This window comes from Panthera pardus, unplaced genomic scaffold (genome assembly GCF_024362965.1).
Source record: "Panthera pardus isolate Hobbes unplaced genomic scaffold, ASM2436296v1 HiC_scaffold_17, whole genome shotgun sequence".
NCBI lineage: Eukaryota > Metazoa > Chordata > Mammalia > Carnivora > Felidae > Panthera > Panthera pardus.
This window is the reverse complement of record NW_026526732.1, coordinates 144,638,312-144,665,382: the sequence shown is the minus strand read 5'-3', so window position 1 is coordinate 144,665,382 and position 27,071 is coordinate 144,638,312. Positions and strand designations below refer to the sequence as shown.

The 27,071-nt window shown below is 42.2% G+C and overlaps 1 protein-coding gene across 9 annotated transcripts in view; it reads left to right on the top strand.

The window, feature by feature from the left end:
• CUNH6orf89 (chromosome unknown C6orf89 homolog) overlaps positions 1 to 27,071 on the top strand; it is a 45,376-nt gene that overhangs the window by 8,109 nt on the left and 10,196 nt on the right. For 2 of the 9 annotated variants that reach the window (XM_053905082.1, XM_053905080.1), the window contains exons 2-8: positions 2,254 to 2,362; positions 3,341 to 3,424; positions 8,733 to 8,940; positions 9,628 to 9,841; positions 23,939 to 24,093; positions 24,221 to 24,360; positions 25,529 to 25,658. In XM_053905082.1, the coding sequence (XP_053761057.1) occupies positions 2,328 to 2,362; positions 3,341 to 3,424; positions 8,733 to 8,940; positions 9,628 to 9,841; positions 23,939 to 24,093; positions 24,221 to 24,360; positions 25,529 to 25,658 (966 nt within the window). In that variant the 5' untranslated portion in view covers positions 2,254 to 2,327. Of the gene's footprint in view, positions 1 to 2,253; positions 2,363 to 3,340; positions 3,425 to 7,221; positions 7,385 to 8,732; positions 8,941 to 9,627; positions 9,842 to 23,938; positions 24,094 to 24,220; positions 24,361 to 25,528; positions 25,659 to 27,071 lie in introns of those variants that run through there. The other 7 variants (XM_019456964.2, XM_019456963.2, XM_019456959.2 and 4 more) reach the window with 4 other exon arrangements.

Sequence of the window (27,071 nt, the reverse complement as noted above, 5' to 3'; positions counted from 1 at the left end):
ATGAAATCGTGTGTCCAGGGTTTATCACAATTTCTCTCTAAGGAACAACATCCTTTAACCTAAATTCAGCTTTGCTACGTTGAAGTTTGACTAAAGTTCACTTAGTCCAACTCGCATACCAAAGAGTGTCCATGTTAGGCTCTTTCTGCTTTGAACCAAAACAATTTTCAAGATCCAGTTTTAATCCCTGTTCCTCTAACAAGCTACCTAGCAACACCACAGAGATTCTCTAAATGAGAGGTTCCTATTCTCACCTAAACCCTCCTTAGGTTGATGTATTTTTAAAAATAAGAATAAATGGTAAAATAAACCAACCATTAGTTAAATTAGTTTGAGAACAGAATGATCAGTTCCTTTGTATAAATTTGTTCAGACGATACTGATCAGGTTCCATGACTCTGAGGTGAATTTCCATGTCTGTTGTTCTGATATTTTCTCCACTTATCTCTGCTTTCAAGTGTTAAATAACAAAAAATTCAAACGAGTAAATTTTGAACATCTAATTGCTGTAATTAAATCATGAATCAGGCAGCATCCCATCTGACAAGTAGAGAGGAGGAGCTCCTAAAGGGCTACAGGAAAGGAAAGGCTTTTCAAGGTAGAGAGTGAAGTAAAGGAAATTATTTTTTTTTAGGCATTGCCGGTTTTTTAGGCAAGGTCATTCTAAGGGGGAATGGGGTTTATCAGTCAATGTTCTAGCACTGACCAGGAAATTCCATGTTGGCTGGGTAAAGTCACATTTCCAAGGGATTTGAAACTGCAGTTAGCTTAGATGTCAAGTCTTGGTTTGCTCACTTGGGACCCTAACCTAAGTGACACCATTTTGGGCCTGTGGTTTTCTTTTTAACACAAGGGACAATTTAGTGTGAAGAGACATGGAAATAAATATAATACAAAGTGACCAGAGTTGTGTTTAGGGTTCAAAGGACAAACATCAAGGCTGGAATAAGGAGTTCACTGATTGGAAGAGCATGGGGGTTTTCCCCATGGTGGGCAGAGACAATTATTTGTACAAAAGCAAAAAGACGTAAAATGGGATGGCAGTGAAGAACGTGAGGAAGGAATAGGAAATGAGACTGAACAGGTAGGCAGTGACCAGGTCATAATGGGAAGCTAAGTAATTTGAACTTCGTCTTATTAAAATTACCAAGTCTTAAATTTGGGTATTGGGACAAATGTTTTACATTCATCATCTCGTAATCCCTTCACAGCAGTGTTGGAAAGACACAATTATCCCCATTTTATAAAATGATGAAAACTCAGAGGCTTAGATTAAGTACTGTCTCATGACTATACAGTAGTGGAAGATTCACAAACAATCAGTGTTTGTATTTAGCTTTTTCCAAGTCCATTTGCCTTCGTAACCACCTTGCTAAATTGTTCCACAGCAGGACATGGGGATTCAAGGAAGTTGCTTTAAATAGACAAGTAACATTAGCTGATTTGTTTCAGAAAAATAATTTGTGGGGCGAGTTGAGGATGGATCAGAGAGGAGAAGGAGAACTGGCAGTATAGAGATTAAATTTATCTTTGTGATGGTCCACGGGACAGATGTTGAGAGCCTTGACTACCATTAATGTAGAGCTAAAAAGGAGATGATGAATGTGGGAACTATACAGGGAGTAGAATCGAGGATTCAGTGATTGGTTCATTAGTGGTGATGAAAAACGAGGGGTTTTAAATATGGAGAACTGGTGTTTCCATTAATTACAAAACAGAATACAGTAGGAGAAATGGGTTGCGGGGGTGGGAGGGCAGGAATAATAAGTCAGTTATGGGCACATTACATATAGGGAACAGAAGGAAATTTCTGCCAGAGTGTCTGGTATATAGATAGATGGATGGGTCTGGAGTTCTGGAGGGTTTTAGACTGGAGAAGAGATTTGGAAATCACTAATAGCTGGTAGTTAAAGCCAGGGAGGGAATGAGAAGATCAAGGACAACTGTGATGAATGCCAGCATTCAGGGGTATGGTCTCTGAGATAAGAGAATTATGCTAAGGTTTGAGAGCACTTGAGGGAGGAAATGGCTGGCAACAGGAACTTCTGTGGAGAGGTCAGTTAAGGTAGTAATTGAGAAAACGTCCTTTTGACTTGGCATGTAGAGAGCCATTGGTGACCTGAGAGCTATATTAGTGGTGTGAGGGGGGCAGAAATGTGATTTGAGTGGTTAATAAAGACATGGAGACCTTAGAAACACGAAGGTGAAGTGATGCCTTTTTTTTTTTTTTTTTTTTTCTTTTCTTTTTTTAAGGAACTTGGCTCTGGAGGGAGAACACGAGCACTGGAATTCTAGAGAGAAAGGATTTTTTTTTTTTTTTTTTTTTAATGATAGAAACTGGAAAAGATGAGGATACGAGCAGGTAGAAATAAAGTTTATTTATTCTAGAGAGAGAGCATGCAAGCAGGGGAGAGGGGCAGAGGGAGAGAGAGAGAAAATCTTTAGCAGGCTCCATGCTCAGCACGGACCGCACCTTGGGGCTCAGTCCCATGACCCTGGGATCATGACCTGAGCCAAATTCAAGAGTCGACCTTCTGAGCCCCCGAGGCACCCACCCCTTTTTGTGTAGCTAGATGCATCTATTTTACATCTTAGACTTGCCTAGTTGGCACAGCTGTTTAGTTTGGAAAGCTGAGCACCTCCAGGTGTTTACTGTCAAATCAGTGTTTAGGACATATTTATAACCATAAAGAAGTTCTGTATTAAACAGGACAAAGGAGAGGTTCGCATTTAGTTGGACCTCTTAACCTGTTTTCTGCAGTAAACAAACTTTTATTGTAAGTTCTGTTAGAGTCATTCTATCGGTTATGCCTCTGTCCTGTTTTTTTCCTAGACTGAGACACAGAAGGAATTGTGGAGAACATCTCATCAGAGCTGTCAGTGGCTTCCTTCTATTCCTGAGATGCTCCTTCAGAAGTGAACAGCCTCCTGGCTTATCTCCCCCCCCCCCCCCCCCACCCCTTGCCTCCACCCTGGCCTCCCTTGAAAGCAGAATTTCTTCACCTCAGCACGCTTAACATTTTCAACGGGACAGTTCTTTGTTGTGGGATGTTTAGTCTTCACCCACTGGATGCCAGTAGTGCCCCTCCAGTTTTGACAGTCAGAAATGTCTCAGACATTGCCAAATGTCCCCTGAGGAGCAGAATCACCCCTAGTTGAACGGCTGTTCTAGAGCAGTGTCTCCCATTTGGGAGTGTGCCTTTTCTCAACAGGGAAGAGTTTGAATACTTCTGCACCAGGATCCCACTCCCAGAGATTCTGGCAATTCAGGATGTCTAGGGTGGTGCATGATACCTTGATTTTTATAATTCTGCTAGTGACCCTGCCTGTGCCCTTGCAGGTTAAGAGTCAAGCTCACTCTTTGGAACTTCCCTCTGTGGCAAAGCTCATTCCTGCTAGAGTTGGATCTTCTTTCTTTCTGGAGGTAAAGGAATTGCCTTTGCTCAGCTGATTTCAGTCAGTGCCCTCATACTTGATGCTAAGCCATGACTTTGTGTTTGAGGTTTTTTTTGTTTTGTGTGTGTGTGTGGTTTTTTGTTTTGTTTTGTTTTTTGTTTTTAATACAAATCCTTGTGTTGAAGGCTTTCAAATCTCAGCAAGGGAGCTGCTTTGCTGGTATGAAATCCCAACCCAAAGGGACAAGATTTTTTGTGTGTGCTTAATTGACATCATATCTACTAGATGCCAGTACCCCTCAAATGTGACCATCAAAATGTCTCCAGACTTTCCAAATGTCCCTGTCCAGAATTGCCCCCAGTTGAGGACCACTTGTCTAATGAAAGCCAGAAAGAGGGCTTATTATGAAGATCCCCACGTGCTCTCAGAAACTTTATGAAGTTATTGGTAAAGACCCTTCCAGTAACTTGGGAAATAGTCAAAATCTCAAGGAGAAAGGATGTACAGCTTGCAAAAATATAGTCAGTATCATAATACCATTGTATACTTGAATTACCAAAAAAAAGAAAAAAGAAAACCAAAAACTGTTGTTTTTGTGATAAAAACTGGGGGTTTAGTGAGGTTTTTATGTGTCCTGAAAGTAGGCCGAGATTTACAAAGGTTGTGAAGTAGTCATCAGAAATGGTGATAGTTGATTTTCTTTTGAACCTCACTTGTACTTCTGTTCCCTTCACGGTTCTCCTAAAGGCCCACCAATATGATGTTCTCTTCTGCCTGAGGGATTACCTACACGTACCCCACCTTCCAATACTTTTCAGAATTTTTTACTGGAATCCTTTCCAGATTCTCCCTGCTCTCTTTTCTAGTCCTTTAATGAGTTTTAGTGGATTTTGACTGGATGTCGTTGGGTAATTTATTGTAGTTTTTTTGAACAAACATTATCCTCGCTTGCTTGCTTGGAATATCTTTGTTAATTTCAACAGGAAAAAATGCTATCTCTGGAATCACTAGTCACAAAATCAAGATGTGAAAAATGTTGTAATAAGTTATCACTTTATTCTTTTTCCAGGAATCATTGTAGTTGATCACTTGTCCAGTTCTCAGCCAGTCATTTGTGATAATCGAGGGGCATGGTGTTGTGGTTTCCAAACTGCCAGCTCAGAATAGGAAAATACTTGGTAAGGGAGGCAGCATGCATAAAGGTTAAAAGCATCAACTTGGAAGTCAGGCACACTTGACTCCACATCCTGGCAAGTTATGGAACCTTTCTGAGCCTTACTTTCAACATCTGTGAAATGGGATTAATCACATCTACCTTTTGGCAAAACAAAAAGCAAAGAGACAAACCAAAAAAAAAAAGACTCTTCACTATAGAGAACAAACTGGTGGTTGCCCAAGGGGAGGTTGGTGGAAGTGGGGGGAATGGGTGAAATAGGTAAAGGGGATTAAGAGTCCACTTACCATGATGAGCGCTGGGTAATGTACAGAATTGTTGAATCACTATATTGTATACCTGAAATTAATAGAATACTGTATGTTAACTATACTGGAATTAAAATTAAAAACTTAATAAAAAAAATCACACCTACCTTTTGGGATTGCTGTGATGATTTACTAAGATCATGTTTCTTGTGTGCTTAGCACGGTGCCTGCATTTAGGATGGCACAACTGGAAGTGGTCATTTAGGAATGTAATTGGACATAAGTCTTTAGTTTCTAATGAATTGAAGTGTTTCTACTTCCCAAAGCCTTCCAATACCCTTAAAATTTTAGAGCTAGAGGGGACTTTGAAAACCTCTTAGTTCAGTCCCTTTATTTTTTTAGGTGAGGAAATAGACCAAGTGACTTAGCCAAAATCATAACAGCATAGTTTAATAAATGCCATAGCAGGGGTAAGTTCAAATTCTATAAATATACATTGTACAAGACCAGTGCTCTAACCCCTGAGCTGTAGGTCCTATAAATACACATTTTAAAAACATCTTTACTGAAATTTAACTTATATGCCATAAAATCCACCTGTTTGAAACGTACAATTCAGTGTTTTTTAGTACATTCACAAAGTTGTGCAACTATCACCACAATTTAAGTTTTGAACATTTCTGTCACTCTAGAAAGAAACCCTTGGATCTACCGACAGTCAGTTCCCGTTCTTCTCCACTCTGTGTCTGCATAACCACTAATTAATCTACTTCCTGTCTCTATAGATTGCCTCTATTATTAACTTTTTGCATTTTATTAATACAGTCTTACAACATGTCATCTTTTTTGACTGTCTCCCACTTAGCTTAAGGTTTTCAAGGTTCACCTATGTTGTTGGTACCCATACTTTATTCCTTTTTATTCAATCATATTCTATTGTATGGATATACTACATTTTATCCATCCATTTAGTAGTTCATGGACATTTGGATCGCTTTATTTTTGAGCTATTATGAATAATGCTTGGATATCCATGTACAAATTTTTGTGCAGAAACATGTTTTAAATTCTCTTGAGTTCATACTTAGCAAGTGGAATTGCTGGATCATATGGTAACCCTGCTTAAGTTTTTGAGAAACTGTCCAGCTGTTTTCCAAAGCGGCTGCACCATTTTATATTCCCACCAGCAGTGTACAGGAGTTCCAGATGCTCAATATCTCCCAACTTATTATCTGACTTTTTTTTTTTTAAGTTTATTTATTTATTTTGAGAGTGCAAGAGAGAGAGAGCACGGGAGGGGTAGAGAGAGAGGGAGAGACAGAATCCCAGGCAGGCTCTGCACTGTCAGTGCGTAGCCCGACGTGGGACTAGAACTCTTATCAGAAATAGAGTTTGCGTATATTTCCCCCCATTCTATGGGTTGTCATTTCACTTTCCTAAAAGTTACCATTTGTAGCACAAAAATTGTTAATTTTTAACGTAGTCCAATTTATTTTTTCTTTTTCTGCTCTTGCTTTTGGCGCCGTATCTCAGAAGCCATTGCCTAATGGAGGGTCATGAAGACTTTTTCCCCTGTGTTTTCTTCCAAGAGTTTATAGTTTTAGCTCGTATGTGTTTGATACATGTTGAGTTAATTTTTGTGTATGGTAGAAGGAAGGGTCCTACTTCATTCTTTTGCATGTGGATATCTAGTTGTCCCAGCACCATTTGTTGAAAATACACATTTTTATTTATTTTTTTTTTTAATTTTTTTTTTTTTAACGTTTATTTATTTTTGAGACAGAGAGAGAGAGCATGAACGGGGGAGGGTCAGAGAGAGGGAGACACAGAATCTGAAACAGGCTCCAGGCTCTGAGCTGTCAGCACAGAGCCCGACGCGGGGCTCGAACTCACGGACCGCGAGATCATGACCTGAGCCGAAGTCGGCCGCTTAACCGACTGAGCCACGCAGGTGCCCCGAAAATACACATTTTTAAATAGAGTTGACACCATCCTTTTATCTGAACCTTGAAATGAAAGCCTATGTGGCCTAGGGAAAACACAGTCTGAGCAAGAGCAAAGAGTTTGGGGAAGGGATTTGGCCTTGTAGCGTGTGGGGGTTCCCGCCCCTCCCCAACCAATTCCTCAGTCTAGATTACCTGCCTGTTAATTCACCATTGGAAATCCAATACTGTTTTATTTAATTGGTTTGGGTTGAGGCCCTGGTATGAGCATTCATTAAAAATTCTGGTGACTCCAGTGTGGAGGCACACTTAAAAACTAGTGAACTAAAGGGTTAATAGTCCTACCAGGGACCAAACCGTCAGTATCAGGAGGTGCTGCTGGAAGGGGAGATAGGCTGAGGTGCTTGCTTTTCTCCACGGAGCTGCAGGAGCTGCAAGACCGTTGTCCTTGGCTCTACAGGTGGCAGCATCTCCTTACTGAAAAAATAGAGTTGTTCCACGTCAGTGCTTTCTGGGGTTAGAAGCACTTTGGGCGTGACATATATGAAATAAGACGACTTCTACATGTAAGGGAAAAAGAGACCAATAAAAGAGCATAAATCCCAAGCACTGTTTTTCCTTTGGTAAGCGACAGAAGATGTTGTCTTATAACACAAGCATTTTTTAAAAAGAACGATTTGATTGCATGTTACAAATGTTACAAGAGAGTATTCTACTCTGCCACTTTAGTTTCTACCTTTTCTTCTGTGGCCGCTGTGAAACAATTTGGCTTTAAAGTAACTATGAGAACAAATTGAATTTTGAAATTAGTTAAAGATCTTAGGTCTTTCAAGTATATGAAATACAAGTAAAATGCTCTTTATTGTCTAAAACTGTATTTGCAGAAAAGTATGAGGACTCTAGCCTGCAAGGTCTGAACAGTCCCAGTGCCATGGTTTTTGTGTTGCCTGAAATTCTTGCTCTGCCAGTAGCAAAACGTGTCAGTACGTTCCCCATAGTAAATCTTGCAGTGCTTAGTTCCTCCTGTGTTGCCAAAAGGTGTATCTAATACAAATGCAAAGAAATAATGGATCAACAACACTCCATTTCTTTTTAGAAATATTGCATTTCTTTTTGAGTAAATTACCAGTAGCAGGCCTCCTGTGATTTGTTTCAATAATCCTTTTGGTTGGCACTAGTGTTTCAGAGTCCCGTTAGGGATTTATTGTGCTGTAGACTAGTGGTCCTCAAAGTGTCTGTGAACCAGTAAACTGTGTTACTAGCCCACAATTAAGGAACACTTAAAAGCTGTGTAGTACTGGGGCGCCTGGGTGGCTCAGTCGGTTAAGCTCCGACTTCCGCTCAGGTCACGATCTCGCGCTCTGTGAGTTCGAGCCCCGCATCGGGCTCTGTGCTGACTGCTCGGAGCCTGGAGCCTGTTTCGGATTCTGTGTCTCCCTCTCTCTCTGACCCTCCCCCGTTCATGCTCTGTTTCTCTCTGTCTCAAAAATAAATAAACGTTAAAAAAAAAATTAAAAAAAAAAAAAAAAAAAAGCTGTGTAGTACTAACTTGACCTAATCTAGACATTCGTTATGTTCTACAAAAGCATTGGCTTGCAGTGGATTGGGGAAAACATGAAGCTGGTCCTTCCCATGAAGCTCTGTTCTAAGTGAAGTAACTTTGAGGGGTGCCTGAGTGGCTCAGCTTTGGTTAAGTGTCTGACTTCAGCTCAGGTCACGATCTCACAGTTTGTGAGCTCGAGCCCTGCGTTGGGCTCTGTGCTGACGGCTCAGAGTCTGGAGCCTGCTTCGGATTCTGTGTCTCCCTCTCTCTCTGCCCCTCACCTGCTTGCTTGCTCGCTCTTTCTCTGTCTCTCTCTCAAAAATAAATAAAACATTAAAAAATTTAAAAAAAATAAAGGAAGTAACTTTGAGGAAGAAGGAATTTTAAAGAAACCATCTTTCTTTTTACATTTACTTTCTTTCTCTCAGGGATTTTGTATTGGAAGACATGGATCTTGCTGCCAATGAGCTCAGCATTTATGACAAACTTTCAGAGACTGTTGATTTGGTGAGACAGACAGGCCATCAATGTGGCATGTCAGAGAAGGCAATTGAAAAATTTATCAGACAGCTGCTGGAAAAGAATGAACCTCAGAGGGGACCACCCCAGTATCCTCTCCTTATAGCCGTGTATAAGGTAAAAACGTGTTTTGACTTGGAGATTCCTTAAACAGAGCACAAACTCTTCAACTTTCTCCCCAAATTTTACTGTTGACTGCTTCTACCATCTAACCTTAGTTTTCCTATGAATAAGTTGGCCTTTGCTCTTGTTACCATGAGTTACTAGGAAATTTGACCCATTTTGTTAAATATCCATGATGAAAGCTATATATTTATAATTAAACTGTATTTATGTATACTTTTTAATGGAGGACATAGCCCCATAGAAGCCTGGTGCTGAGTGGCTCAGTTGGTGGAGCATGCAACTCTTGATCTCCAGGTCGTGAGTTCAGGTCCCACTCTGGGCATAGAACCTACTTAAAAAAGAAAAAAAAAAAAAGAAGAAGGTTGGTGAGCCTTGCAGTTCTCATAGTTCTCAAACTTTAAATGTATTTCATTCAGGAGTGAATGTAGCCAATTTGGCAATAAATTATATTACAAAAAATAAAATATAAATAAAATAAATTTAAAAAATGAAACTATAAAAGGTTTAAAAAATGAATGCAAATGGCTTGTTTATGAAAATGGATTAGTTCCTAAGGCACAGTGAAAATAATGGAAGAGGCTGGGGTTTTTGGTTTGTTTTGTTTTTTTTTTTCTCTTGGCATTAAAGTATTTTGTTTGCTGGGACAATTATTAATCCTTCTCCTGTCTTTCCTTATAGGTCCTTGTAACCCTGGGATTAATCTTGCTCACTGCCTACTTTGTGATTCAACCTTTCAGCCCATTACCACCTGAACCGGTGCTTTCTGGAGCTCACACTTGGCGCTCACTCATCCATCACATTCGGCTGATGTCCTTGCCCATTACCAAGAAGTATATGCCAGAAAATAAGGGAGTTCCTCTGCATGGGGGTGATGAAGACAGACCCTTTCCAGGTAGAATCCTGCATTTTACTACTTACACGGTGTTCTTGACAGTGTATGATGGGAAAGGAAATAACATGTACTGACATCTAATGAGAGACACTTTCTCGCTTTTGTCTTTAAAAAAATTTTTTTTGTTTTTATTTTTGAAAGAGAGTGAATGAGCTTGAGCGGGGGAGGGGCAGAGAGAGAGACAGACAGACAGACAGACACAGAAAGACACAGAATCCAAAGCAGGCTCCAGGTTCTGAACTGTCAGCACAGAGCCCAACACGGGGCTCGAACTCACAAACTGTGAGATCATGACCTGCACTGAAGTCGGACACTCAGCCGACCTGAGCCACCCAGACACCCCTCAATTTTGTCTTATTTAATTCAGTCCCCACTAAAACTCTATTTGATAGTGGTTTTTTTGGGTTTTGTTTTTTTGTTTTTGTTTTGTTGTCCCTGTCTTGCAGATTGAGGAACTGAGGCTCAGAGAGATTAAGAAACTTGCCAGAAAAACACTCCTGGGGGAACCAAATTCAAACCCCTTGATTCCAAAGCACACATGGTGGGGATGAGTACTTTTGTTTATAAGGAAAATTTCAGTGTATCTTATTCTACCCTTTTCTCTCCTGTGATCCCTATCCATAATAGATATTTTCATAAATAGCTATTGATTTATTGAAAACATCTGAGTCCAGCTTGCTTTTAACCAGATCCTCGAATAGTCCTTAGCCTGTTGGGCTGGGTTTTTGTCGCACTTTGTCTTACTCTTTCAGTATAGTGTTTTCTCTGCCTCACAGTATGCTTAGTGCTCCTAAGTGTGCAGTTTTGCCGATAAGTTGAATTTAAGGAACATTTAAATTTAGTAACAGTGTATCAGTGGGAGCACAGGAATTTCTGGTCTGACATACCATTTGAGGAGTTTCCTTTTGCGAAGATTGTAACGTGTGATAAGACTTGAAATTTACCTTTTTTTTTTTAATGTTTATTTTTGAGAGACAGAGTATGAGTGGGGGAGGGGCAGAGAGAGAGGGAGACACAGAATCTGAAGCAGGCTCCAGGCTCTGAGCTGTCAGCACAGAGCCCAATGTGGGACTTGAATCCATGAACCTCGAGATCATGACCTGAGCTGAAGTTGGACGTTTAACTGACTGAGCCACCCAGGTGCCCCTGAAATTTGCTTTTTGAGAAAGAACAGAGGGCATTTTATTTTATTTTATTTTTTAAAGTTTATTTATTTTGAGAGAGACCTTGAGCTGAGGAGATGTAGGGAGGGGGGGAGAGAAAGAATCCCAAGCAGGCTCTACGCTGTGAGTGCGGAGCCTGATGTGGGGCTCAAACTCATGAACTGTGAGATTATGACCTGAGCCAAAGTCAAGAGTCAGGTGCTTAACCAGCTGAGCCACCCAGGTGCCCTGCATTTTATTATTTTGGTGGTATTCATCTTATTTGCCCGGATAAAGGAATATGGAAATTAATTTCACAAGTGTATTATGGGAGTTTTTGTGTAACTGTTCTGAAACCTTTAGATTCCAACATAACTGGAATCTAAACTGTTTAGGAAGCATGCTTTCTCCTCAGTGTTGCATTCAGAAAAAATTTCCTAGTGGAAGCTACACTTTATAATGTTACTCTTTTCTCTTTTTTAACTTTTTTTTTTTTTTTTTTTTTTTGAGAGTATGAGAGAGAGGGGAAGGGAGCTCAAGCTGGGGACGGATAGAGAGATCTTAAGCAAGCTCCAAGCCCAGTGCAAAGCCTGACATGGGGCTTCATCCCTCGACCATGAGATCATGACCTGAGCCCAAATCAAGAGTCAGGTGCTTAACCAACTGAACCACCCGGGCACCTCTATAATGTCACTCTTTAAGCCAAGATCTAATCAGTCATAAAAATCCCTTGTATTGAGTCTCCTTTGAAAGCTATTTTTGTACACTTGAGGAAATTATGGAAAGATTTTCAAAATTATGCTAAAATCAGAGGAAGGGAACATTGTAAAGCAAAAAGCCTTGTGAGGTTTCTTTGGTTTTGTTTTTTTTTTTTGTTTTTTTTTTTTTAGTTAGCTCATATGTATAGAGTTTTTGATTCCAGATATAACTTCCTTGTATTTTTGAAATGTCATCAACAAAGCTTAAAAAAAAAAAAAAGAAAAGTGATGTTTCCAACTCCTCTGTCAGAAAGTCCAGAGCACATGGGGGAAAGACCCAGAGAAACTTGTCAGGCCAGCCTGATGCTGCTTCCTCACATGCATCAACGCATCAGCCTCCTTTCCTGTCTTCCTCTCACTGCCTCCCTAAAGGCATCTTCTGCCCTTTGGCACATAGAGATCAAGTCAGCAGTTTTTAGGACCAAATTGATGGCGGTTACTCTGTTTCTCCCTGTCCTGTAAGGGAAATTTCCTTAGGCTATTGAGTTAGGAAGTGACAGTTGATGGACCACTATTGCTCATTCTCTAAATCAGAGTCTAATAATTCAAGAAACCTTCGTGTCTTGTCAATAAGCCTAACTATTGGGTTCACTCCAAATGAGTATTTTGCCTTGCAGGTGGAAACTGAATTCTTGGAGCTCAGTTGTAAGGAGAGAGCATTGGAAGGGTGTGGTTTTTAGCTCTTTAATGTTGTTGACTATTAAAGTGCTGCTTTTACTTACCAGTGTGGATATCGATGCACCATATATTCTTGTGGGTGATCATTCTGGGAAGCTGTGGGCATGTACAACTAATAGCATTTTGCATAGCATTTGGAAGGAAACTGAAGAATGCATAATAATATAAGGGATAAATAGAAACATACGGAGGAGAATTAGGTACAAGAAATAGGAACTGCTGGGCCTGTAAGAGGGCTAGAAAAGGAAAAAAAAATAAATTATCCTTCCTGATATCATGGTACCAATGAACAACTGCCTTTTAGTTAGAATTACTTGGCAGTACCTTTGAAGTAAATGTAGAGGGAACATGGCATGGCAGATTCAGCTCCCTAAAGGAAAGCCCTCAAGCATATTGTTTCCTAAGGGCTGGCCTGTCAAAGGCCCCTGGATCATCTGACACTCCTTGCAGTGGCGCCTTGGGAATGACCGAGGGCACTGGGAGCAATGGTGAATACCTGACCTCTGGTAGTTTCTCCTCTTGACTCCACCCAGGGAACAAGAGGCAGCAGAGGTGGGGTTCTTTTTCTAGGTTTCAGCCTTGGGTAGGAAACCCTGCTCCTGAATTCTCTTGATGAGAAGAATGGAGGGACTCCATAGTGACTCACGTCAGCCTCCCACTCTGCAGCAGAAAATAAATAAGCTGACACTTATTTAGTACTTACCAGATGCCAGGCCCCGCTCTAAGGGCTTTCCATATATTGCTTCATTTAATCTTTACATTATCCCTGGGAGGGAAGTTCTGGTTGTATGCCCGTTTTAAGGATGGAGACACCGAGGGACAGTGACATTATGTCACTTGCCCAAGGTCCTAAGGCTACTAAGTCATGGAACCATGATTCAAACCCATCCTATCCTTGCAGTCTGAGCTCTTAGCCTCTGCTGTGAGTAGGGTGTCGCTATACACTATACCCACAGAATCTAGCTTTTAGTTTGATTTGGGAGTTCTGTGCTCTCTCTCAGCTCACCAGATGCCTCCTTTCCACTCCCTGGTGCCCAGAACAAGGTTTTTCTGGCTGGCATTGCATGTCCAAAGATAAACCATCCTCCGGGCCCTGGCCCTCTAGAATTTTCCTGAACTAGTCTTTTCCTAGGCATTCCGCCCAGCTCATCTTCCCAGTCTACAGCCTTATGGGTAATGTGTGACTTGTTTGACTTAATCCTTTATCTGATTAACCCATAGTTTTCCCTTCACGGTCACATTCTTAGTCCCCCCCAGTCCCGACCTCATATCTTTATGTCCACTTTGATCCTACCAGCCATCCTCTTGGCTTTCATCCTTCCATGGAATCACTGAGTCTTAGAGCTAAAGAGGAACTTTAGCACTGATCTAGTACATAGCCTTGTTTTGTAAAGAGGGAATTGAGGACAGGAAAGGTGAAGTAACTTGTTCACCCAGCTAAAAATGCCTCACTGGCACTCGAACCTTTATTTCTTAATTCTAGTATGGTGTTCTCTCCATCACACCACACTCACTGTCTGCTATCTTTGCCCTCAGCCAAGCCAGGCTCCTGCATGTTAGGCCCAATTTGTTTACTTGGGACATCAGTAATTTTTTTTTTAAGGTTTTATTTTTGGGGCACCTGAGTGGCTCAGTCGATCGAGCGTCTGACTTTGGCTCGGTCATGATCTCACGGTTCGTGGGTTCGAGCCCCGCTTCGGGCTGTGTGCTGACAGCTCAGAGCCTGGAGCCTGCTTCCGATTCTGTGTCTCCCTCTCTCTCTGCCCCTCCCCTGCTCACACTCTGTTTCTGTCTCTCGCTCTCAAAACTAAATAAACATTAAAGAAGAATTTTTTTTGAAAGATCTTATTTTTAAGTAATCTCTACATCCCACACAGGGCTTGAACTCACAACCTTGTGATCAAGAGTCTCATGCTTTATCGACTAAGCCAGCCAGGTGCCCCTAGGCATTTATAATTTTTAATTATGACACCCATTGATGCTGAGGAGGTCTGAGATAGTCTCATATACAATGGAGAAGTATATCTCTGTATCTGTACTGCATAATTGGAACTTTACATATCCATGACCTTTCAAGGGAAGGTTGGAGTCGATCCAGCAATATCAAGTGGTTTTAGGAGTAGATCATTCAATGACTTAGAACTGAGGACCAAAGCAGGGTCTAGGCTAGTACCCAAAGATGAACTGCTTAGACCTCAGAAAATGCCCTACTATTTTATTTGCAAATAAAATTTGAGGTGATGATAACAAATATGTCAAGCACTTACTGTGTAGGAGGCACTGTGCCATGTACTATGTTGTGTATTTTCTCAGTCCTTACAACAATTACAGAGGTAGTTACCATTTTTCTGTCCCTTCCAAAGATGAGGAAACTTGATATGCAAGGGGGTTGACTAACCTAAAGTCTCATGTTTAGAGTCCACTTAAAAAAAAAAAAAAAAAAATATATATATACACACACACACACACACGTACATGCATATATATATATATATATATATATATATATATATATATTTTTTTTTTTTTTTTTAAGTTTATTTGAGAGAGAACACACATCTGTGAGCAGGGGTGGGGCAGAGAGAGAGAATTCCAAGCAGGCTCTGCACTGTCAGCATGGACCCCAGTGCAAGGCTCTATCTCATGAACCACGAGATCATAACTTGAGCTGAAATCAAGAGTCGGACCCCGACAGAGCCACCCAGGTGCCTCTAGAGTCCATTTTTTAAAATAGCAGTATAGGGGCACCTGGGTGGCTCAGTCTGTTAAGCATCCGACTTCAGCTCGGGTCACGGTCTCACGGCTCGGGTTCGAGCCCCACGTCGGGGTCTGTGCTGACAGCTCAGAGCCTGGAGCCTGCTTCAGATTCTGTGTTTCCCTCTTTCCCTGCCCCTCCCCTGCTCATGCTGTCTGTCTGTCTCTCAAAAAATAAATAAACATTAAAAAAATTTAAAGTTGAAGTGTAATTGATCTACAATGTTACGTTAGTTTCAGGTGTACAACATAGTTATTGGACAAGTCTGCACTTTATGCTGTGCTCACCACAAGTGTAGCTGCCATCTGTCACCACACAAGGCTAATACAGTACAACTGACTGTATCCCCTATGCTTTACCTTTCATCCTCATGACTTACTCATTCCATAACTGGAACCCTGTATCTCAGCCCCCTTTACCCATTTTGCCCATTCCTCTCATCCCCCTTCCTTCTGGCAACTATCAGTTTGTTCTCTGTTTTTTTGAGTCTCTTGCTGCCTGTTTTTAAAAAAAATTTTTAATTTTTTTAATTTATTTTTGAGACAGAGAGAGACAGAGCATGAGCAGGGGAGGGGCAGAGAGAGAGCGAGACACAGAGTCTGAAGCAGGCTCCAGGCTCTGAGCTGTCAGCACAGAGCCTGACGCGGGGCTTGAACTCACGAACTGTGAGATCATGACCTGAGCCGAAGTCGGACGCTCAACCGACTGAGCCACCCAGGTGCCCCCCCCTTTTTTTTTTTTTTTGATTCCACATGTAAATGAAATCATATAGTATTCATCTTTGTCTGTCTGACTTAATTTCACTTAGCCACAGTACCCTCTCGGTCCACCCATGTTGTTACAAATGGCAAGATCTCATTCTTTTTTATAACTGAGTAATATTCCAGTGTATGTGTGTAATATGTGGGGTTTCACTTCTCTGTCACACCCTTTTAAAATTTAAAATAGCTATTATAAGGAGATTTTTTTTGGAGCAAAGAAACCTTGGACATTAAAAGAAAGTTAGGAAGTTACCATCCAACTTCCATGGGCCTTTCTGTCTGCTGCTGCAGGAAGAGTGGATAGAAAGAGAGGGAAGGCTGGAAAGAAGGCACATGCAGCAGGTAAGGTGGCCGGAGAAGAGCTCTGTCCTGGAGTGGCATGGAATGGTCTGCTCTGTGCCGCTGGCTATTTTCCAGGATGGGATTTTGCTCACTTTGTGCTATCATGGTTCCAGCCGATTGTATAGCGAACATATCAGGTGAAGCCATCCTATCTGGAAAGATAGAGGCCAGGTTGGAAGTCTGGGTACTCCTCCTTTTTGGGGCATTTTGTGGGAAGGGGAGGAAGCACCCCAACCATACACCCCATACACACCCAGACAGTTCACTGCCTGGTGATTCCCCAGTCCCTTCCCACCAAAATATAAACACTTTCTTTATCCACCTTGGTGATCTCAGGGCTGTAGAGAAATCAAAAGTAGCTCTTCCTTTTGAAGATTGGCTCCCCTAGTTCAGATGGATGGCATAAGTTACCCCATTCCAGTGATCCCTTTTCCTCATTACTTCCCCTCTTCCTTTGCTGGACGCCAGCCTGGTCAGTGTCTCTGCTCCTGTAGAGTACCTCTCCAGAGGCCTGCCTTCTTAAGATGACTGAACCCTCCATTTCATAAGTTTTCATGGCCTCCAAAGACATTTCTATTTGAAAAATACATAAAACCCATACAAAGACAATAAAAAGGTATAAGATTTTTATGTTTAAAAATACACTTTTAATAAAGTAAAATTTCTCTTGATCCCTTTAACTCCTCCACCAAACCAACCCCTGGTAATAATTTGGTACACATCCTTCTGAGTTTTTCCATGGCTGTACAGATAGATATACTTTTGGGTACACACGCACACATAGAGAAAGGTCTTATGTAGCTTGCGTAAATACTTCCAGCTACTACCAGAAGTTGGGTGGCTTAAAACAACAGTAAATCTGGGGTGCCTGGATAGCTCAATTGGTTGAGCATCTGGCTCTTGTTTTCTGCTCAGGTCATGATCCCAGGGTTATGGGATCAAGCCCCGTGTTGGACTCTGTGCTGGGCTTGGAGCCTACTTAGGATTCTCTTTCTCCCTCTGCCTCTCTCCCCTAAATCAAGATCTCAGTAAGACTGTACTATCTCTAGGGAAGATTCTTCTTTGCCTGCTTCTGGTGATTGCCAGAAATCCTTGGTATCCCCTGGCCATGATAGCAGAACCCCAGTCTCTGTGGCCATCTTTACATGGCCATCTTTCCTCCATATGTCTTTTGTATCCTCTTACCTTCTCATACGGATACCATTCAGATTAGGTTTAAGGCCCATTCTACTTCAGTACGACTTCATCTTAATTGGTTACATCTGCAAAGATTCTGTTTTCAATTGTGGTCACGTTCTGAGGTTCCAGAAAGACTTGAATTTGAGAGGGACACTATTCAACCCAGTATACACATTTTTCAGGATCTTATACTATTCCATTCTGTGACTGTTCCATAATTTAAATTTCTAGTTTTTTGTTTTTTTTTTTGTTTTTTTGCTGTTATAAAATGCACCTGGGACATTCATATATACGTACCTTTAAAAAGTTTTTTTAAATTTATTTTTGAGAGTGTGCATGCAAATGGGGGAGGGGCAGAGAGTGAGGAGGACAGAGGATCTGAAGCAGGCTCTGTGCTGACAGCAGAGAGCCTGATGCAGGGCTCAAACTCACAAACTGAGATCATGACCTGAGCCGAAGTTGGATGCTTAACTGATTGAGCCACCCAGGTGCCCCCATATATACATATACTATTATTCCTGTAATAGATTCTTAGAAGTAGAATAGCTGGGTTAAAGGGCATTTTCAATTTTAATAAATACCACCCAGATTGTCTTCATAAACTTATACCAACTTTCATTAACAGTATATGTTGCTCACCAGGACTGGATATTGTCACTGTTTTGCCAGTTAGAAAACTAAAGAATGGTATCTTATTTTAAGATGTATTTTTTTTACTATTATTGCAGTTGGATATCTTTTCATATGTTTTATAGACCATTTATATTTATTTTTCTGTGAATTACTGTGAATTGTCCCAACATCATTTATTGCATTCATCCTTTCTTCACTGAATTGAAATCGACCTTTATCACAAATCAAATATTCTCACGTGCGTGTGTGTGTGTGTGTGTGTGTGTCTGTCTGTGCTGGATTTGTTACTGCATTCTTTATTCTGTGTTATTAAACATTTTGTCTGTTACTTTACAAGAACATAGTTCTTATTATTTGCAATAGTTATGTTTCATAAAGTCTATGCAAACTTTCTGTTGCTTTATAAGAAGATACAGTCAATTCTCATTATTTTCTGTAGTTATGTTTTATGAAGTCCCTGCAGACACTGAATTAGTGTTTGCACTAGTTACTAATTAGTAATTACTAATTACTGACCCATTGCCCCTAGGGAAAATCAGAGTTAGGTTCCTGAGAGTCTCTGGGCACATTTTCATCAAGTGATGAATACCTGACTTTATGTATATTTTTGTTTAAAGATACCTTATTTAATATATATTGTTGATTCATTAACACTGAATTCACGTCAACAAGCACTATAACTCCTGCCTAAACAAAGCTTACCCAACACATGTATTTTCCCTGGAAGGCACATCACAGCCTGTTTGCACTTAGGAGCGCTAGAGAGTACTTTAGCACTGTGCTCCGAGACCATTTTTTAATTAGCGAACTATTTGTTGAGTTTTGGGTTCATAGCAAAGTTAAGTAGAAAGTGCAGAGAGTTCCCATATACCCCATCCCCACAAACACACAGCATCCTTGGGAGCCATTCTGAACTGCAAAACCACAATAAGAATGCGAAAACCGTGGCACCAAGTAGCCAAAAGGACACTCGTTTACAGTTCGAAGGTGAAGCAAAAAGGTAGAGTGTTGTCTCCTTCCACCTCAGCTGGAGTTCGCCCCTCTGCATCACCACAGGAATTGATTGGGGTTACAAATAAATTTCAGAGAGTAGGCAGGTTCACAGATCAGAGTCTGTAAATAATGAGGATTGACGGTACTTTCTGAATCACAGTAGATTTCTAGAATGCTGCTATACGTTTTTATACTTAGTAGCGCAAGTTCCTCATTTTTTTCTTATTCAACACTTTATTGTCTACAGCTCTTACCGTACGATATTAGACGAATAAGCCAACTGAAAATGGGCAAAAGATTTGAGTAGACATTTCTCCAAAAAAAAAGATATGCAGATAATGGGAATGTAAACTAGCACAGCTGCTTTGGAAAAGTTTGGCAGTTCCTTGGAAAATTCAACACAGAGTTATTAAGTGACCTAGTAATTCCACTCCTAGGTGTGTACACAGCAGAATTGGAAACACATGTCCACACAAAAACTTGTATGCAAATGTTCATAGAAGCATTGTCCGTAGTAGCCCCAAAGTAGAAATGTCCAGCAACATATGAATAAATAGGCAAAATGTAGTATATCCATGTAATGGAATATTACCTGAAAATAGAAAGGAAAGAACATTTGATATGCACTGTAACATGGATGAACCCAGAAAACATGCTAAATTAAAGAAGCCAGACAAAAAAGACCCTATATTGTACAATTCCATTTATTTGAGATATCAGGATACGCAAATGCATGGACACTAAAAGATGAGTAGTTGCCTAGGGCTGGCGGCAGGGGGGTTAGAATGGGAAGTGTCTACTAATAGGCATGGGGTTTCTTTTTAGGGTAATAAAAATGTTTTATAATTAGATAATGGTGATAGTTATTCAACTCTGTGAATATACTAAAAGCCAATGAATTGTACACTTTAAATGAATGAATTTTATGGTCTGGGAATTAAACCTCAATAAAGCTGGTTTTTTTTTTTAATTTTTTTTAATGTTTATTTATTTCTGAGACAGAGACAGAGCATGACTGGGGGAGGGGCAGAGAGGGGAGGACACACAGAATCTGAAGCAGGGTCCAGGCTCCGAGCTGTCAGCACAGAGCCTGACGCGGGGCTTGAACTCACAAACTGTGAGATCATGACCTGAGCTGAAGTCGGTTGCTCAACCGACGGGGCCACCCAGGCGCCTTTTTTTTTTTTTTTTTTTTAATGTTTTATCTACATGGAGAAATAAAATAATGCTCTTTCCCTCCAGTTTTGCCTTCTTTATGCCCAGCATGGAGAGAGGCTCGAGCCGTCCAGTGACTCATGAGCAGTGAGGGGTGAGGGTCCTCAGGTCCACCATCTGCCTGAGGTGTATCATATGAGGCTCTTAATGTATTCTTTTTTTTTAATTGTTTTTTTTTTTAAGTTTATTCATTTTTGAGAGACAGAGACAGAGGGTAAGCTGGGGAGGGGCAGAGAGAGAGGTGGACACAGAATCCAAAGCAGGCTCCAGGCTCCAAACTATCAGCATGGAGCCCGATGTGGGGCTTGAACCCACGGACTGCGAGATCGACCTGAAGTCAGATGCTTAACGGACTGAGCCACCCAGGCACCCTCTTAATGTATTCTTTAATGGTATCTGTGCCTGCGGGGGGTGTCCTCTATAGATTTTAAGCAGTGACCATACTTTGTAATTCATTTGTATTACCTAGAATGCCTTCTGGCCCTTAAATTATTTCCAGAGTTACTTGGGGCAGGGAATGGATTATTGCCTGTTCTTATACATTTACTCTTGTAGATGAACTTCAGAATGAGATTGTCACAGCCTCACCCTACTCCTACCTTCATCAGAAGCAAACTCTGGTGGGAACCTATCCAAGTTCTATTGAATATACTTTTGGGTAGACTTGGCGTCTTTGTAGTATTTAGCCTTCCTGCCCAAGATCGCGGTATGATATGTTTATTTATTCAGGTCTTATGTTATGCCCTTCTTGTTAAATTTATTGCTGGTTGTGAAAGAGGCCATTTTCCGTTCCAATTTTTAAATGACTGTGGCCAGGAGAGTAAGAAGTAATTGATGTTCCTGTGTCTGGATGTGAATGTCTTATATTCTGCCACCTTATTGAGTCCACTTTTTAGTACTCTATTCTTTCTTTTTCTTTCCTGATTTTTCTTCCCAGGGTTTTCTTCTTCCACCTGCTTCTGAAAGCATCTCTACCTGGAAATCCCAAGAATATCTAAAGTTCAGAATAAAACTGAAATTAACTAAGTTACAGTTAAAATAATGTGTCTGTGCTCTGAGGTTCAGAACTGCTCACTGCTAGCTCTTGAGGCACCTTTATAAATTGAGAGAAGATGCCCCCTTTCTCCTGACACATGACTCTTATCTCCTGGGGAGATTGCCATACCTAACTGATTCCGTCAGAATATGACGCATGACCGCAGAAAAATGTCATAATGAATCTGCAGGTGTCTGGCGTCTCCTGTGTCCGGGCTCTCTTAGACGAGGTGCAGAGGCATTCTTGTAGCACTGCTTATGTTTTATTTTATTTATTTTATTTTATTTTATTTTATTTTTACCTTATTTTATCTTATTTTATTTTATTTTTAATAAAAACGTTTATTCTTGAGAGAGACGGAGACAGTGTGAGCAGGTGAGGGACAGAGAGAGAGGGAGACAGAATCCAAAGCAGGTTCCAGGCTCTGAGCTGTCAGCACAGAGCCCGACGCAGGGCTTGAACTCACAAACCGCAAGATCATGACCTGAGCTAAAGTTAGACACTTAACTGACTGAGCCACCCAGGTGCCCCTTTGCAGTACTGCTTAGATCTGTAGATTTTGTCTTTGCTGCCTCAGTTTACCTCATTATATTTCACCTCTCATCACAGGACAAGTTCTGTCACCCCACCCACCGCCAAAAAGACAAAAACAAAGTAAAACCCAGTTGTCCTCTGCCCAGCCTGTCTCTTCTCACTCTAGTCACAATCCAGAATAACCTTCCTAAAGCATCAGGAAATCCCTGCCCAAGGCCTTTGATGGTTCCTTGTTTTGCTCAGAGTCAGATGTGCTTCATGCCCTGGAAGCCCGCATCATGGCCTTCCTCCACAGCTACTTTTCTCGTTTCCCCTGCCGCCCCCTCTGTGCTCTTCCCCAGTTGGGAACTCATGGTTAGTGCCTGTCTCCTGTCACTCTCTGTTTGCTCATCTGTAAATGGAGAATAACGCTGCCTCCTCAGTAATTCTAGGGCAACAGGTAAATGATACAGCACGCGATGGTGACCAGCACCGGGCCTGGCACTTTCCCCTTCCTTCCCTCTCCCTCGTGAGGATTTTGGAAACTGAAATGCTGTATAAGTATAACATGTTTAGATTATTTATACCTCACTGTATGTCCATTACCCAAAGTTCTTGTATTTAGGCAGGAATTCATATTTGACCTCTAATCAGGAACATTTGAAAATATTCCAGAAGGAAAAATAAGGATAACTTTGCAGCCTCAGTGTGCCACCAAAACAGGTGCCATTGAAGGGTTCCCGGGTGTCCTTGGAGGCCCCTGGCAGGCTTAAGGGTGCAGCATTGTCTCCTGGCTGTGACAGTCTGTCCACAATTAAGGCAGGTGAGGAGGGGAGGTGACAGCCTCCTCAAGGAACACAGGATCTGTCTGCAGGAGATGGAGGGTGTTTGGAGGGTCCTCAGGAGACGTGCTGAGAACAAACACAGTCCTTCCCTGGTGGGGATTTCCTCCGCCCCGCTACTACTGCCTTAAGAAAACATGGAAAAAGCCCTCGCTGCCAGCCACAGCAAATGTTTTCTGGTTAAGAGTCATTTTCCAAGTGTGTTTATTGGTTCAGAGAATTGATTTCATTTCAGCCCCATTTGGTGGTCTGTTTATCTTTTGTTCTAGGCTTTCTCCCGATTCGGTTTCCATTGGGTTTTAATCAGAAACCATCTGGTGAAAGCATTTTGGATCCAAACTAGAGTTTATCATAAGAACAATCTCCAAGAACACAGATGAAACCCAGAGTGGAACAGAACACAAACAAGAAATAATGCAATAACACTATCAACAGAACAGTGTCAGAGGGAGGGAGGAGGAAAGGAGGGAAACTGAGAAGGGATGTGTAGAGAGGGAGCCAACCCTTCAGAGGAGGACCAGCCAGGAATAGGGGGTGGGCAGGCAACTAGCACTCACATCAGGGGCTGGTGGGCCCTTCTTCCCTTGCTGACCAACCTGCAGCCCTTGAAGGGGTAGAAACCATGGTTAGTAGCCCTTACCCACTTCTGAGCCGGGACAGAGCACTGTCTGATGGGCACATGCAACTCACTTCGCTCCAGAGATGGGCCCCTGAAATGTCCCGTCTCCTCTCCATCCCTTCTCTCTGCACCCTTTTCTTGCTCTCCCTTTCCCAGAGTCATCCTGGCCTCCACTTGGAGAAGACACGCAGTGGGGCTCATCACTGATGATGGGACCTTTGCCGGCCCCTCCCCCAAGTGCTGTAGACTTTCAGACGCTTGGGTCACGGGTTAGAAAACAGTGGAAGATTTACCTCTCCAGCCCCACGTCACTGAATATACCAACTGGTCGATGTTGCTGCTTTGACTTAGGAGATACGTATACGTGTTAAAAAAATATTTTCTGTAAAGTATAGAAGATTATAAAGAAGAACATAACCTCTCCTTCCTACCCCATCCCCTGTGCCCTCTGCCCCTTCCTCAGAGGCTACCTATTTCATATGTATCTTTTCAGAGGTCACCAGTACTTATCATTGTTAGCTTTTAAAAATTACTATTATATCTCTCCTTTTTGCTTTCACTGCTGAGGCTACTAGATTTACCCGCTGTGTTCTTCCTGTATCTGCCTTCTCCACTTCCCTTCCTGTCGCAGACTTTGACTCTTGGTGGGCAAACAGTTGTGAGCAGAATGAGTCGGACCCCATCCCTGCCAACTGCAGTGGCTGTGCTCAGAAATTACCCCTCAAGGTGATGCTCCTGGAAGACACCCCGAAGAAATTTGAGAGACTCCATCCTCTGGTGATCAAGGTGAGCAAGGAACGCGCTTCTCCCCCTGACAGATGATCTGTTCGATGCCCAGAAGGCAGCAAGCTCTGTGACATTCCTGATAAGTAATTCTGTGTTATTTTGTCTCGCTCTTGTCCACCTTGTCAAGACGGGCCAGCTCTTGCTGCCAGAGGAGCTTCAGCATTTTTTGTGCCAGTACCCGGAGGTGGCGGAGGGCTTCCCCGAAGGGCTTTTCACCAAGTGGTGGCGCTGCCTTCCTGAGCGGTGGCTCCCATTTCCTTATCCATGGTGAGTGCGGGAAAGGGCACTTTGTCTGCGTGTGGTGGCAAGGGGGCAGACTGAAGGTCCAAACAGTACCCCTGAGACCCTCCCATGCCCCGCATTGTGTAAACACTCTACAGTACCCTCTTCGAGTCAGACAATACTCAGGAGCTCGCTGTTGAAAAACCAGTGATGGGAGATAAAGAGGATGAAGTCGAAGAGGTGCCTCGAAAGGGCTGTCACCACGAGTGGACACTGACATTGCCTAATAGCATCACAGTTTATCTCTGCGCATGTTTTTACGCAGAATGCCTCCTGAGCATCGGAGGGCTAACCAGAAAGCCTGAAGAATGGAAGGGAAGCTTCATTTCCTGGCACCTTGTTTGTGCCAGGCAGTGTGGGATGGTGGTTAGTGCCTGTTGCTCATTGGTGATGCTCATAGTAGCTCTAGGAAGTAGGAATTATCATTGTCATTTTCAGGTCAGAAAAGTGGGGGTCAGAGAGGTTAAGTACCTTGCCTAAGGTCACCCAGGCAGGATTGAAACACAGGTCTGTCTTCCCATTTCTTCCTGTGTCCTATAGAAGACATGGTCTGTTTTTTGGGGTGAAGGTTTCTGTCTAGAAGAAAAGAAAGCCAGTTTCCATCTAGAACCATTCCAAAAGAGAATTAAAATGGCTTTTTTTGGACCTTTTTGTTAGATAATTTCTCAATGCTTTTGTCTTTCTTAAACCTTTATTTGATTTCTTACTTATGCATTGATTTGCATGATTGAATACTCACTTTAACTAGTCAGGCTTCCCACCGCATGCCACAGCGCCTTAGGTTCATGATTTTTGCCCGTTCCTCCTCCCTTCTGTTCTCCCGCCTGGCCTGTTACTTCAGTCTCTTTTCCAAGATAGAATGAATGGACCGTTTATTTCCTTCCTCTATATGTTGTTTTAGCTGGATTTTATAAGCATCCCACCCACACGTACAAATCGTGGCTGTGGAGTTGTGTGTGTGCTTGTGAATGTCACAGTTAATTGATTTGGCATGACTGTTCCTCATGAACCTGATACTTAAGATGTTGTCCTGATATTTTTCCCTCATTACCCACCGCCCACAGTTTTCCCACCGTGCTTAGCTCTGTTAGTCATGGAGATAGAGGCCGGCTTGCCCAGCTGAATTACTTCTGTCTCTTCCAAACTTTTACAGGAGAAGACCTCTAAACAGAGCACACATTTTACGTGAGCTTTTTCCTGTTTTCACCTACCTGCCATTTCCAAAAGATGCCTCCATAAAAAAGTGCTTCCTTCTTCAACCGGAACCTATTGTGGGTAGTAAGGTAGGACATTTTGAGAGGACTTGGGTCGTGGCTTTTCCTCACTTAGCCCCTGGGCTGATGTCATACTCCCTTCCTTCCCTACGTGTCAACTCAGGGTGACTTGAAGGGACATCCACATGACCTGAAGTTCTCCGCCTGTTGCTTGCCAGGGGACCTGGTGTGGCCTGCCCTGTTATGAAGGCATGCTTAAAGTCTAGTTACCTTGCAGATCTGTTTCCTGCTCTAGACACTTGGGGGCAAGCTACTTTTCTACATTAGGAAGTAGAATCCTAAAATTTGAAAGGACCCAAGCATGCAGTTAGTGTGAGTTCCCTACCTCAAAGTGTAAAGCAGGCAAACCGTAAATGAATGCCCCAACTTACTCATTTTGTGGCTAGGGACACTGAGCCCCAGAGAGAGTAAATGATTTGCCCAAGGACACAGGAAGTTAATAGGAGGGCTCTACCCACCCAATTCCCAGGTTGGCTTTCCCCAGAAATAAACAAATGAGAAACTTCGGGGAGAACAGGCTAAGCAGGAAGCTTGAGAGGTTTGGGGACAAAAGGGTTGATGGGCACGTGGCCAAGGCAGGCAGACTAGTTTGGGTGGCAACACTTCTTGCTCAGTCCATGGCCAAGTACCCAGAGCCCACTTTTACCCCTCTGGGACGAGTGGACTGGGTAAAAGCCGTTCTGAGTTGTGTCTGTTTACTTTTCTCTGAATTGCCCTTTTGTTGAGTCTCATTCCTGAGGACCGTTTTTGAGTTTGGATTGGTTTGGAAGAATTAAAAGGATGAAATTTCCCAAACTGTGACCCCTACCAACTCCGGGTTGTGTTTTCAACCTCCCAATACTATTGTTTGGCTTCAGATTTGCTGAATCGTGTTAAAGGAATTTCAAAGCCTATAAAAACAATCATTTTGTCTAGGAGTAAGAACTTCTGTCTGCCAGCAGTAGGGTGGAGGTGCTGGGATCTTGCCTCAGATTTTAAAGACGTTTATTCTGCTGTCCCCAGCTAAAACTCCGGGCCCCAGTATGAGTTAATCTTCATAATTATGATACAATTCGGGGCGAAAGCTTTTATCTTTATCTTGGTTTTCCCACTTGAATCTGAAGTTAATTTCACCAGTCTGCTTAACAGGGACTCCGAGGAACCCCGCCAACAGGGTAAATACTAAGTTACTCAGACGCCTATCAGAGTCATCTTGTGGTTCGCAAGCATGTTTTGGGAAGGGGAGTGGTCCAAATAGGCAAAAATCCTGAGAGTCTGGTTTCTTAGAGCATCTGCTCCCCGCCCTGGCCCAGGCTCTCCTTTTTCTTCAGCCTCGTTACTCCGCCCTGTTGTCCACATCCTTGGGCCCCTAGACCCTGGTAAAGTCACATGTCTGTGCGCCTGGGATCCCAGAGGCAACCTTGGGATAGAAGATGTGAAGTG